The sequence below is a fragment of the Bombus fervidus genome, chromosome 17 (genome assembly GCF_041682495.2).
Source record: "Bombus fervidus isolate BK054 chromosome 17, iyBomFerv1, whole genome shotgun sequence".
NCBI lineage: Eukaryota > Metazoa > Arthropoda > Insecta > Hymenoptera > Apidae > Bombus > Bombus fervidus.
In genome coordinates, this window is record NC_091533.1 from 6210257 (window position 1) to 6223920 (window position 13664).

A 13664-nucleotide genomic window follows, 5' to 3' on the forward strand; every position below is an offset into this window, starting at 1 on the left:
ATTTTTCAAAAGATAGCCAAGCTTCCAAAAGGACTTTGGACAATATGAACAGTGATGAAAAATCGCAAAATAAAATTTTAACAAAATGCACGAATACAACGATTGATAAAATAGAATAACATTTATTGGATAAGCAAATAGAATAAAGTTAAAAACAGGATAAACACAGATATAACATACACGTTAAATGACGTTGTAGAGATAATTAACGAATTAAAGGGATTAACAAAATGATAATTAAAAAGAAATGAAAATAGCCGTGCTAATGAAGCATGTACGATAAAGTTGGAACGATCCGTTTGCATGACCATTCAAAATCATCCATCCATCGAATTCGAGAGGCTTTGGAAAGGGTCGCTTCTCACCTGTCGTCACAAAGGATAGACACGTGTTCATCGGGTGAAAAACCACGTACAAACACACGTGAGGGATGAACCGTGCCCCGTCGGCCTCCTGACACGAACGAGCATCGATGCTAGATCACTCTTGACGGGATTTCCGGTTGTTTTTCCAACGTTGTGAATTGTCTGGCGCAGGAAAATGTCAATTACAAAACAAGTGGAAAAAATGAAAGAACAATAATCTTTCAAATTCTTAAAATTCCAAAACAGTGTCAAATCGTTCGCTTCTTCGTTTTCGCGTTAATGAATCATTTTCTTATTTCGTATTTACCTTTCACAGGCAAAGTGGATGGACGGTGACCGATGGACTATGTCAGAATTGCAAAATTCACAAAACTTTAAAATACAATAAATAATAGGAAATAATGGAATTTCAAATACGAAGGTAACGAATCGAAGAATGTTCTAAATATTTCAAGCATGTTCCTTCCGTTTCACACGGAGTCGCCGCGTTTTGCAACTTCCGTTTCGGTCGCAAATCGACTTCTCGAGCTGTCTGTCCGTAAAAGGCATCGGTGCTTTTCGAGGGGTTCCGCTCCGTGTTAATGGCTTAATGGCGAGTCGATGTCCGATGGAAAAGGCCAACATTTCATGCTGCGTGACCAATACCCGTAGGACAATTACACGCCTCTTTTCAAGCTCCTTCTGTACCCCTTTCCGTGTTAAAGCCACCGATATCGCGAAACGCCGCTGATAACAGCCGGCTTTATCTTATCACGTGGAAACCCTCGTTTCACCGTCGCGCCGACTTCTTCGTCTCTTCTTCTTCTTTTCCTTCGGATGTTGCGTCGACTTCTTCGTCTTCTTTCTAGAGGCCATATTGCTGCCGTTCGTCGGGGTCCTTCCACCTCTGACAGACAGTGGGTCCATTTATTCGCAAATGCCAAGGCCGAGGGAAAGATCGACGATCGGAGGTCTGGCCGGAGGTCGCGGAGGTCCGAAGAATATCTGGATCACCGGACGAGCGTCGACACGGAAAAATGATTCAGAGAAATTGTTTTCGCTTGACGATTCTTACTTAGTCGACATAAGTCGTCGAAAGTTTTCGAGTTTCTAGATTTTTGCACGTTATTATTCATCCTCTGTTGCTAAGTTAGGGTCGTTGACTATTAAACTACGAATTTTGATGCATTTATTCAAAAGTGCACGCGATCTACAAAATATCAATATTATGCTACTAGACAGAATATTAAGCGAGAGAACAAAATTTTGTTTCCTCCAAGTGTATGTACTTAGGTTGTAATCTTTCTTTGTTAAAATTTTACTCCTCAGAAACAAATGGACGTAATACAAAAAATTATTCGCGAAAAAGCATTTATACGTCGGGAATTATCAGATGGCCCTATCGTGGTCGAAATTAATGGTAGAAACAGGCGACCACGAGCGGAAGCAGAAGTCCTGAAAGGATGGATTGCTAGATCCTGATCGCTGACCAGTTGAGCGGGACTCCAAAGAGTCCTGGAGATAGCGGCGTGATTGCCGAGGGTTGATCGACGATTTGTCAAAGTCTTTCCACGAAACGGTAGGAAGACGACGACCGTGACAATACCGTCTGGTCCTATATTTAATGTTGCATCGCAAAAAAGCATCGATGGACCTTAGACTCCGACGTGGTCCCGAATAACAAAAAATCTGACTGTTTGTTTCTTCTTTACTTTTAAATAACGTCTCATATATGCGTTGATATATAAGAAAAATTATTTTTATTCTTTGAAAATGAGTTTCATCCGTTTAGTCTCTCTTATAAACTTAGACTTTGCGAATATACATACCTCGAGCGTATAACGAAATGAAAAATGTCAGGCAACTTTCATATCCCATATTTTATTAGTTCGTCAAATTTTTCATTATTTCATATTTTCATTCTAATCTTTAAACGTGGCTTTAAACGACCTATATCTGTGTAACGCGTTGTGTTTGAACAACACTTACCTACGAGGTCTAGCTGTTAAACTTTCAGACACCTTATATATATATATATATAAGAAAAATTTCTCGCTTGAGAAAAACAATTGAGAATGAAAAAAGTTAGCACCATCTTCGATCTTCTCTAGGAACCTCAAAGTCTGCATTAAGCATCAGCGAAAAGTCCCTAGAAACTGCGTGCATTCAGGTGTACCAGGAGCGTGGTTTCCGCATTAAAAACGCGGCAGCCTCCGCGATAGTGGTTCTGACGTGTATATCCTCGGCCGCAGATGTCGCAAAACGCCCGGAGAGCAGCCGACACCGAAGTTCTCCGATAGCCTGATGGTCATTTCTCATTTGCGTAATCTCACGCTGCCCTCCTCCGTTTCTCCCATCCTCGTTGCCTCTCCTCGTTCAGCTCGTCCCCGTTTCGCATGGAAAGAGAGGAGGAGGAAGGGTGGTGGCTCTTCCGCGAGAGCTCTCTCGAGGGGGTGGCTCGTGCGAACCATTTGTTCCGCGGGGCGGTTTTGACGAGGCGAACTCCCTGCCCTAATCGCTGCGGCCGTAAACGCGACGCCTCCACCGGGAGCTAATCATAATTGCGCGCCACGATAAAAAGTGTCCGGCTCTTTTTCACCGTCCGAGGCGCGCACCGCAGGGCACGGCCGGACGATGACGAAGCGGCTCGTTGCAACCCGCCCCGGATATATCTCGCCCCAGTGCAAGTGGACTGATGCGTCCGCGTAATTGACCCCGAAACGCTGTTACCACGCGATGTCGCGATACCGATAGAGAAGCATCCTTCTATCGTTCGTTCGACAATTGGCAATCTTGTTGCGAATTAGTTCTCCGTTAAGAGATATCTCGTGGCTGAGGTACGAAAGGATGAAAGTTATAGGTTTTCTGTGAATTTTCAATGGATCTCGAGATTTGGTGAATTACGACGTTTGAGTTATGCTTTCGTGTTTGAATATAGGTTGTACCAAACGTGATATGTGATAAATATATTCAATCGCATCGATTGGTGCTCCGAAAATGTAGAAGGAATGGTATCGTTGTGCTGTAAAGAACGAACATAAGATTAAACGATTAGGCAGTTCTATGCAAATTTGTAATCACAGACGTTGCAATTACACGGTACCGAGTTCACATTCCAGCACTCTTGTACGATACCTTTTTAACCGTCGTGTTTTACATTTTATCGAATTTCAGCTTCTGCCGATCAAAATAAAAAAATCGAAGGGAAGAAATCCAACGGCGATTTTCCGTATGCGCCCTTAATGACCCAGTTTCTCTACGGAGAGTCAACCTAGCTCCCCCAATAGCTCACCCCGTCCCAAATTATTCACGCTTACCCGAATCGGTGGTCGTGACTGTGACACGAGCGACGGTCATCTCCGCTATCCCTGTCCATCTCTTCGGACAGACGAGAGTAGAAGCTGAAGAGATAAAAGGATACGAGAGATGGAGGAGAGAGAGCGAGAGAAACTCCTTGGATCCGAGGAAGACACGAACGAGAAGCAACGAGAGATGAAACGAGAAAGTCGAAGAGAGAGGAAGCTATCTCTCGCGTCGTCTAGACTCGAGAAGCCGTTCCTGGATTTTCTCCCCCGGGACCCTTGGTATATTCCATCCTAGGGGAGAGGGGAGGAACAAGAGAGAATCTTTCGAGACAGTGAGACCACTGTTGAATCTGTTTCTCCCCTCCTCGTCGCCCTCGAGGATCTTAACGAATAAGATAACACGGCGCCAGGGAGTTCTCCTCTCCTCTCTCTCTCTCTCTCTCTCTCTCTCCTTCTCTCTGTGCGCATCTCTCCACTTGGACAGGCCAACGGTCACCGACACCACGTCGATGATCCATCCTTGCCTGTTCAGACATCTCACAGCCCCGATTACGCGGAATCTCTTGTCCCCTCTTTGCTTTTTCACGCTTTCGCGCTCAACGATCCTGTTTAGTCCTGGTAATTCGACGTAGCCTCTTCGGTGGCTTCACTGAATCGAGAACATTATCGGCGCCGGGCCGATCTTTAAGACGTGTTAAGTGCCATTGATGAACTGGTACGGCCTGGTCAGATTTATACAGGGTGCATATTACAATACTCATTTGTTTGCAGTATGTGTTAGGTTGAGTGTGTGAGAGAGTATTATACGATGATTTGATTCGTTGGTTTGATTCGAGGGATGTGCACGTATACAAAAATGTATAAAAAAAAAATATCGAGAGTAAAGTACATGTTATCACGTAGAGGATGGTTGGTCGTGAGGTTTAAATAACGAGATTACTCGATAATGAAACCGTCAAATGTATTTAAAAATAATTAATAAATACAGAGAACGTTCGCTAAGACGCTCGGTACTAACTGATTCGCTAAAGACTGTGTATTGAACGCTAATAGAATCGCTCGAGACTGAGACTGAAAAACTGGTCCTCTTACGATCGCGTCCGTTTATTTATACTGGTCGGGGGAGTATCGGAAAATTTTAATTCGTCTTTGTTTGGCGACATTGTTTTGTCCGAAGTTTATTTATTATTACATTATGTATGTCCTAATGATGTTGATACTCCGAGGCAAAACAACAATATGATTCGAATTGTTCTCTAGCTCGTGTACTGCTACAATTATATATGTAGAAAACGACACATTATTTTATCTAAGCGTCGCTTTTATACGAGGAAAGATATGAATCCATGTACCTTAAATATCCGCAGTTTACCGACAAGTATATTCCAGAATTCTTTCAGATTTTCCGAGGAAATTGGAAGAATCTAGATTAGAAGAAACGTCAGTTTTGGATATAAACTGTCCACCTGTTTATATTTTGTGAGAACATACGTTTGTCTATGAAAGACTACTTTTACATAGTAAAAATAGTGTGCATTTAAGGAAGTCGTTAATTTACAAATTATCCAGTTAATATATCGTTAATGTTACTCATCGTTGCATCGATTCGTCCGTTTAAAATTTCAATATGTTCATAAATGTTCTTCTAACTCGTAGCTTAGTCGAGTAGACTCGCACGTATATTATTAGCAAAACATTAAAAAAAGCCAATTAACTGGTAGTCAAAAGTGACCAGAATGGTCGACGTTGCCATAAATCATTCACAGCGGGGCTAATTAAAAAGAAAGCCGCGAGAAAGACTGGAGTAGAAGTTCGACTGGTTCCCGCCACCAACGCGGAGTCGAACTCAAGCAAGGCCTGGGCCGACGATAATTTATTGGCAGGTAATTAGCGATCGTGCGAACGATAATTGTCCGCAATTTCGCAATCCCCGTGAACTGGTGCCTGCAATAATATCGTGGTAGCCCCTGTGGTTGCGTAACTCGTCGATCCAGCGAAAATCCAAACTGATAAATGCCCGCCGCGATGCGGAAAAGGCCGATAGAGAAGGAAAAAGAGAACGGGAAAGACACGATCGTTAGCGCCGCTGAAAAGGAAAAATCGTTGCATAATTAAACGCACCTGTCAATCAAAACGTTTGTCGAATTTATTTTCGATCAGTTTCGAATAACGCTATATCCGATAATAGTCTTTATCAATAAAATCGAGATGTTATGATTTATTCCGACACACGTAATAACTCCCCTTTCGTATCCAGATAGCAAACGAGAATCCTACCAATTTAAAATTCACTAACACGAGCAATAATAATCCATCGTTCGTTATATTTGATTTATCATTCCAATGATCCGATTACAAATCAATTCACTGTCTTTCGTGTCTTCTATTCCCTATATTAAACAAATTCCAATCTCAACGAGAAAGTAAATATATTTCAAAAGTAAATAAATAAAAGACAGAAAATAAGCTCCTATTTTTTGAAACGTATAATATTCGATAAGAAAATGACAATCTATTCTTATGGTATCTTGCCGCTTGCTCCTCGTCATCAGTAATCTATCTATTTATTAAAAACCTATTATAAATCGATTAAAAAATATTCCAACGTAATTATTCACGTAGAAAATTTGAACACAATCAATTACCTACACCAGAAACGAAAATACAAGTTCTATGGATTAACCGTTACGAAAGGAAATACACCACTATCCGACACATCCGATGATCGATCTAAAAACACGAGTCACCCTCCAGAATCAAACCATCGAACGATCCAACTAGCCCCACCCACGTTTTCCGACAATCGAAACCAATCTACATCAGGATAGAAAAAAAAAAAAAAAATGACAGAGAAACACGTTTTACGATGTCGAGGAAGGTTCGTAAAACGACGCTCGAAACGGCGCGTATCCCGACGTAATAAAATCTAATCGCGAGTGCCGAAACGAGCCGTCGGCAACGTTCAGGAGAACGGTGTGCACGATCTACGGAGACAAAGAGTACGGTTATTAGATACAACAGTACCCTACGTGTCTTACGATCCTCCTTATCGTTATCGCCATTAGTCACGGAGCCCATTGCGCACCGTGTTACCAGTATCGGCCTGGTGTTATCGTTATCCGTTATCAGGCCGCGCTATCGGCGAAGTTCAAGCCTCGTGACGCCAACGACAAGAGGTAATTCTGGTGCCCTGAAGTCTGCCAATGACACGATATATAAAACTCGTACGCTTATTTCTTTGCTTATTTACTCGCCAGATCCAGTCTAAAGTATTTACCGGTGTATTGATACGAACGATCATTACAATGGAATCGTTGTTCGTCAACGTAAAAGTATGATTTCGATCGTGGGGGATGATCGTACGGTCTTTGGAATGTCGAGAAGGATATCGGAGAAATATCGATGGGATATTGGCTGTTATTTTTACGATTATTCAGGGTTTTTTATAGTTTTATTTCGTGATTGTGTACAAGCAGATAATTTATACTAATTTTAGAAATGATTCATTTTTATCTATCCTTGTTGTTTATTCGCTGAAAATTTATAGTAAACGTAACGATGTATACGTGAACGTTGTTTTCGTGCATATTCAAAGTAGAAATTAATCGCATAGTCTTCGCGATATCGAAGCATGTTTTTTTCCGGTTTAGAGATTTTGCCCTCGTTTAGGGTAGAATAGAGAGATAATAATGGTTTTGGAAGGAAAGGAAGGGTTAGGATAGAAAAGCGAAGAGATGCAGCTCGAAGGAGTTTTCGAAGGAATTACTACCTGTGATTAGATACAGCAACGTATACTGCATTAATTTGGTAAATAGGTACTTACTAGTCAATGTATGCGCATACTAATTCGATAGGTAAATGAATGTATCCACAAGCAGTGAAATTTAAATGTTGACTAAATAGCACAAGTTTAGTCTTCGTTTAATAAAGATATGCACAAACATTCAAATTAACAATTTTGCTAGCGGATGTGCACACCAACCACATGATTCATCAGGTGTAAACAAAGATGCATCGTTTAAGCGAACACAGACTACTACATATCTAACTACAGTATTATGGAAAAAAATATCCCTTTTTTTTAACTGAATTTATTCTATAAACTCGTTCGTTACAAAGAGGTAACATAAATAATAGTCCGTTGCAAAGTTAATTAGAAAAATAATATTCGTTGTACCATCATTTCCCTCTATCGCTTTACTAAAATCAAACCTTGAGATCTACTAATTTTCTCACAAGACTCCCAGTAACCGCCTCTTAACAATCGGGGAAAAACTCAGCGCACACAGCCCCGTAACCGTATCAAAAGAAAAAATAAAAAACATGGCATAAAACGAGCCATAAAATTCGCAAACTGCCGAGCGTTTCGTAGAAGCTGGCCGATAGAGGCAGACAGGGACGTAATCCGGCAGAGTCCTGGAAACAATCGTCGATTCACACCCCTTCCCAGAAGGCGGCGGTGTGTTCCGGTCGAAATCAGCCTTTTGCCGTAGACGCGAGAGGGAAAAGCGGTATGTTTGCCCGGCATTATCGTGAGGCGGCAGAACACGAGAGAGCCGGGGAAAGAGAGCGAAAGAGAGAAAGAGGAAGGCAACCGGTGCTGGGGACAGAAGCAGCCAAGAGGGAGCGAGAGAAAGAGAGAGAAGAGAGTGATAACAGGTAGCCATTGCCATGGGTCTCGGTGCCGCTTGGAAACCAGTGATAGCGCTTCCCCGCAACGGCGAGCATCTCGCTCCTCTGCGGTTTCGTCTTACCCTCGGCTTTTAAACAGTCTGTCGGAAGAAGCTTTCCGCGTCGCCGACGAGAGTCTGCCGTGCGCGTTAAACCGCGAGCGACCTTGTCCGCGAAATCAACGTTCAATAGCCTCGCCTAAGTCCACGCTAGAAGCTGCGGATTTAGGAGAACCGTCGACTGTCCCGTTCGTTGAAACGTTGAGCTTTCGCAGGAATAATTTCGTAATACGCTGAAGAGAGTTCGAGAAAGGACGTAATGGTTAAAGAGTAACGCGGCTTTTCTTGGGGTAGTTTCGGTACTCTTGGAGAGAATTGTGAAGTGGTTCGGTGACGTCGTTTAGGGATCGAACAATTTTGGATTTTGGGGGTTGCTGCGTCGAGGGATTGCTTGTTGGGTTGGTGTACCCTTTGAGAGAAGCGTGAGAGGTACAGGTACGGGAGGACTATTGCACGCTGGACGATATAGTTTCCTGACGTGATAAAGATAAGTTGAAGGTGGAATTCGCAGCTGCCATTCGTGAAACGTGAGTTATCAAAGAAAATAGCAGACGAGTTTGCGATATTAAACTTGTAAGAAAATACAAAAAGTATATGAAAGTGAATGATCAAAACGCACAGATATTTAGTGGCAGCTGATGTAAAAGGAACCTTTTGGGACGCTAAACTTATTGCTCCAAAAATGTAACCCATCAGAAAACAAAGATATTTTACAGGAAAAAGACCGATCATATGCAACATAATACTCCGATTACCAAAATAACCACGCACTTAAATTAACCACCCCTCACCAATTCTATAACACCACAACCTACTCAGTTCCGTCACACTTAACGCTACAACTGCATCGAAAAGAGCTCCGCGTCTTTCAATCGCTCGATAATCTTACAGAGCCAAATTTTCATTCATCGAGGCACGCATAGATGCACGCACGACAATTACATTCAACAAGCTAACATAAATAATACTTCGATTGCCAAAATATCTACATTTTAAATTAACCATTTCCCTCGAATACCGCAATACCACAACCTACTTTATCACCAATGCCCATCAGTCTCGATCCTACGACCGCGTCAAAGTCCGTTCCGCATCTTGCAACCTCTCCAAACTCTCGCACGAAACGGTTTGCGTGAAACGAGCCACGTTCGAGCGTCAAAGCGACGAACCTGCTGGCCGGTTGTCCGCATTCAATTACCCTTATCGTGGTCCAAGTGTCAGACGTTATCAGGCGTGGGGCTAGTGACCAGCCGTGACGAAAATTTCACCGGTCGATCGTGCCTCCTAATTGTCGTGGGTCGCGCGCGCAATTAGCCGTCGGTTTTCCGGGCGAATCGGCGTCGGCGTCGACGGTGGTGTCGACGGCAGTGGCCACGCGTTCTGCGTGTGCGCGATCGATAAGATGCCGATCGTGCCGGCTTATCGGGCAACGGGCGGCCGATAAGAGTCGGTCCCCGTAGCTGTCGGAGCGAGCGCGGCCAGGCCGCGATACGCGGATTATCCGCGTGGCTCGTTTATTCCCGTGCTCGCTGCTACAACGACGACAATCGGCCTACCGACCTTCTCTTGTCTCTCTCTCCCTCTCTCTCTCTCTCTTTATCCCTCACGTTCTATCTGTCTGGAAATACAGTCGTTGTTGCTCGGATTGTCGTTACATCGAAGTTCAACACCAGGATGTATAGAGAGCAGGATTAATTGTTTGCGAAGGGATTGATTCGGTCTTTGGGTAATCGGTCGAGGAGTTTGGTGAATAACGTTGGATATCGTCAAGTCCTGTGTAAAGTGTATTTTTATTTTGAAAGGAGATTTGAAGTGTTTGATGCGCATGTTGCATAGTAAGCTGGATGGATAAGTAATCTCAATTATCATCTTTGATCGATAATGATATATCAAAGACGTGGATTAAATACATTTGTTGGATTAAAAGATTGCGATAAAAACAACTTCTTGTTTACTTTGTCTTCTCGTCTTATTATTTGCATATTTCTAAAGGATGATTTTTAAAAAATCAAAGTAAGACGATCGATCTTACGTCCAAATATAACTCGAACTTCAGTCTAGAAGATAAAACACCGCGTGTTAAGAACGCCGTGTGCAGATAATAAAGTAGATCGAACAGCTGTATAAGGATGATTAAAATCCACAGATCGATGCGATGATCGATGACGATACCAATAACGCTCGATGGAAGATGCTCGACTCGATTTACGTGAAAAGTTTCACGATTTACCGACAAAACTGTTATCTACGCCAGGACTCGGTCGATCCCTAATCAAACATCGAATACTGGAAAATCGCGTGTGTATGAATAAACATTCGAAACACACATAGAAAGAGGCAACGATCGTACACGATCGATGTTTGCGATGTAGTCGATGGATAGCGATAGAACGAGTCGCAATCGGACATGACGATCGCGATCGCGATAATCGTCTGACGAGCATCGTGCCAATAACGTGACGCGATATCTCACGGGATCTACCGATCGGATCTGATCGACGTTCGATCGGGACCGTCTTGAAAAACCGCAGAGTGCTTGTCGACGATTGCGTCAAGTTGAGTCAACAGGAATCATCGTACTCGAACAAGCTGGAAAAATTGAATGGGATGCGCTGCGTGACCGACAGTCGACAAACACAGAATGTTCCGCGTGGTGGACGGTGAATTCGTGCAACAACGTGCTATCGGACTGTGTTACACCGACGCGCTACGTCGATGAGAATAAAAGGTGGATCTGAGGATGAAAAGTGAGCTTGTGGTCGAGTAAAATTTCGATCGAGATGAGTATACTGCTATGGAGACAACGCAGAGGCAGTCACCTCAGGGCGGAAACCACGCTTTCACTGACAAGTAAGTAATTTACAAAAATACATAAAAGATCGAAAGTTTTGAGGCGGTGGTTGGTAATACTCGACGAAGTATGGAACGTAAAGCAAGTTAATATTAAGATACTTTGAGTATGAAAGTTTTTTTTAATTTTCATGCGATCCTCGAATTTACGAGAGTAAAATTGCGATATGAAACGAGAATTCATGTATGTTAGTAGCATAAATTTAAGAAATTGTTTACGATTCGGTTAAAGAAATATAGTTGGATATTTCTAGGACACTCTATATGCGAAATGCACATCCATAAAACGCAGAGTTCCGACTCGTACGTTGTTCTATCTGACTATCACTCTATCTTCCTAACAACGTTATCTCGTGTACACTTCGAAATTTCCCACTCAATTATGTTCGTATTCATCGTTGTCAAACTTCCAATATCGTAAAGTATATAATGGAATAACCCAAAGTAAAAATAAAGATATACGACGATATTTAAATTCGGAAAGCTACAACCAAAGATGTTACTGTACAGCCTCGTCTACTTCCAAGAATATTATAACGAGAGAAGATTAAACAACTTCGGAAAATACCTCTCTCTTGTTAAAAAACCAAAAAGAATGGAAAGCAAAAGAAAAAAATGTGGATCCAGTTGCTAGTACCGTTTCGACGATCGATCGTCTTGCGATTTCTCATTCGATTCGACGGGGGTGATCGAAAGCACAGGCAGAACGGGAGAGAAAAAGAAGGAGTTTCGTCGAACGTTGCCGGTCGCGGCCTCGGAGCGTTAATGGGAGGAGTTCATTAAGATCGCGCGATTAGCGGCTTATCGCGGCTAAGCGAGGCTCGTTACTTTACCGTGACGTCACTTCCTCCCTGTGTCGCCGGCATCGTTGTCCGTTGCCTCTCTTTCCGTCCGTGCTTCCAGCTTTCTGCCCGCCTCTTTTGTTCCCCGAATTCGAGCTTACACACCGTTTCCTTCTGGTTACTCCACGACTAGAGCATCGTTTCCCCTTTGATGCTTCTTTTTGCTTGCTTTTCGCAAGAAATCCAAAGTACATAGCGTTCAACACGCGAATAAACAATAAAATTTGATACTTTTTGTTACATTATATTTGTGGATGTCAATAGGATTATATAATATTGTAATGTAATAATATAAATATAATATTGTAATATAAAAAATATAATATAATATTGTAGGTGTAATTATATAATTGAAATGGAACAGTTAGTTGCAGAATATGTGATTAGCGATTAACCTCTTGGAAACCAAGCGATTTATATTGATGGAGTCGATCGGTTTAACTTTTATATGGTCCATTTATTGCTTGAAGCTTTAATACGATTAAAAGAGTGATTCTGAGGGTTTTAGGTAATCGTTCGTTGTTACAAAACCTTCAAATTAAGCGAAGATGAATTGGCAACGATTATGGTTTCGGTGATCAAATTGGAAACTGGTTCTCGAAGGTTTCTCGTTTAAGCTCGAAGAAAAAACACTTTTCAATTTCAAGATAATATAACATTTATTAAAGATCGTTGCTTATAACATTATGTTAATTAATTAGCAAGGCAAGGCAGAAAGTTTGCCCCCGGTAGATCTGAATATTCAAAAGCTTAGTCTTAGGTTAAGTTTCTGTAAAAGTTTCAAAAGTCCCTTTCGCAAATCTACTTACACAAAAATATTAATTCCAGATAATACTATCTTGTTATACGTAGAATTCTTCGCCCGTAAACTTCTATTAAAGTATTATGTTTCTTCGTACAGCACTTCAAATCAAATAAATTCCAATTGATTCTGAAGAACAAAAATTGGGAAGGATTGTTTTCGAGTGTTGAAAGTAGATACAGATTGCGTGATCCAGATGGTAATCTCTCGTCATTTGTACGATCATTGGCTTTGTTAATCGTCGTACGATCATGAAATAACGATCTTATAACGGAATTACGATAAGCCTGATAAATTGTCTAGACAATGATTAGCGGTAAGTGCGGGATGGATCCGATCGATCTGGTCATTGATCGATATCGCGACCACGCATTCGGTTATCTCCGCTTGGACTTTGTCCCATCTTCTGTTTGTTGATTTCTCTTTATCTTATAAACTTCAGTTCGTATAGTCACGAATGTTCTTATGATACAATTATTGCGATCGATATCGCAGATGATTACCGATAACGTTTAATCTTCGGTTTCTTGAACGATAAACCGATACTGGTTCTTCGACAATAAATGAGGTAGGTCAATCTTGTTGATCGTGCCTAAGTTTTTACGCACGTAATCGATGCCTTTTTGAAGTATCTACGTAGAATTTCTGATAGAAAGTAACTGTAGCTTTATTAAAATTTTGTTTACTAAGGTAATTTTTAAATTGATGGGATTTTAAAGCGATCGTAAAGCGATCTTCCGACGTACAGTAATTCTTAACTCTGTGCGATTTTAGAGAATCATAAAGTAATT

The 13664-nt window shown here is 41.8% G+C and overlaps 1 protein-coding gene across 4 annotated transcripts in view; it reads left to right on the forward strand.

Annotated features, from left to right (window-relative positions):
- Ush (Zinc finger protein ush) overlaps positions 1 to 13664 on the forward strand; it is a 198239-nt gene that overhangs the window by 129614 nt on the left and 54961 nt on the right. Inside the window, exon 1 of one of the 4 annotated variants that reach the window (XM_072020139.1) lies at positions 10413 to 11229. The exons of 1 other annotated variant lie outside the window; for it this stretch is intronic. In XM_072020139.1, the coding sequence (XP_071876240.1) occupies positions 11160 to 11229 (70 nt within the window). In that variant the 5' untranslated portion in view covers positions 10413 to 11159. Of the gene's footprint in view, positions 1 to 10412; positions 11230 to 13664 lie in introns of those variants that run through there. 2 more of the 4 variants (XM_072020142.1, XM_072020140.1) reach the window with 2 other exon arrangements.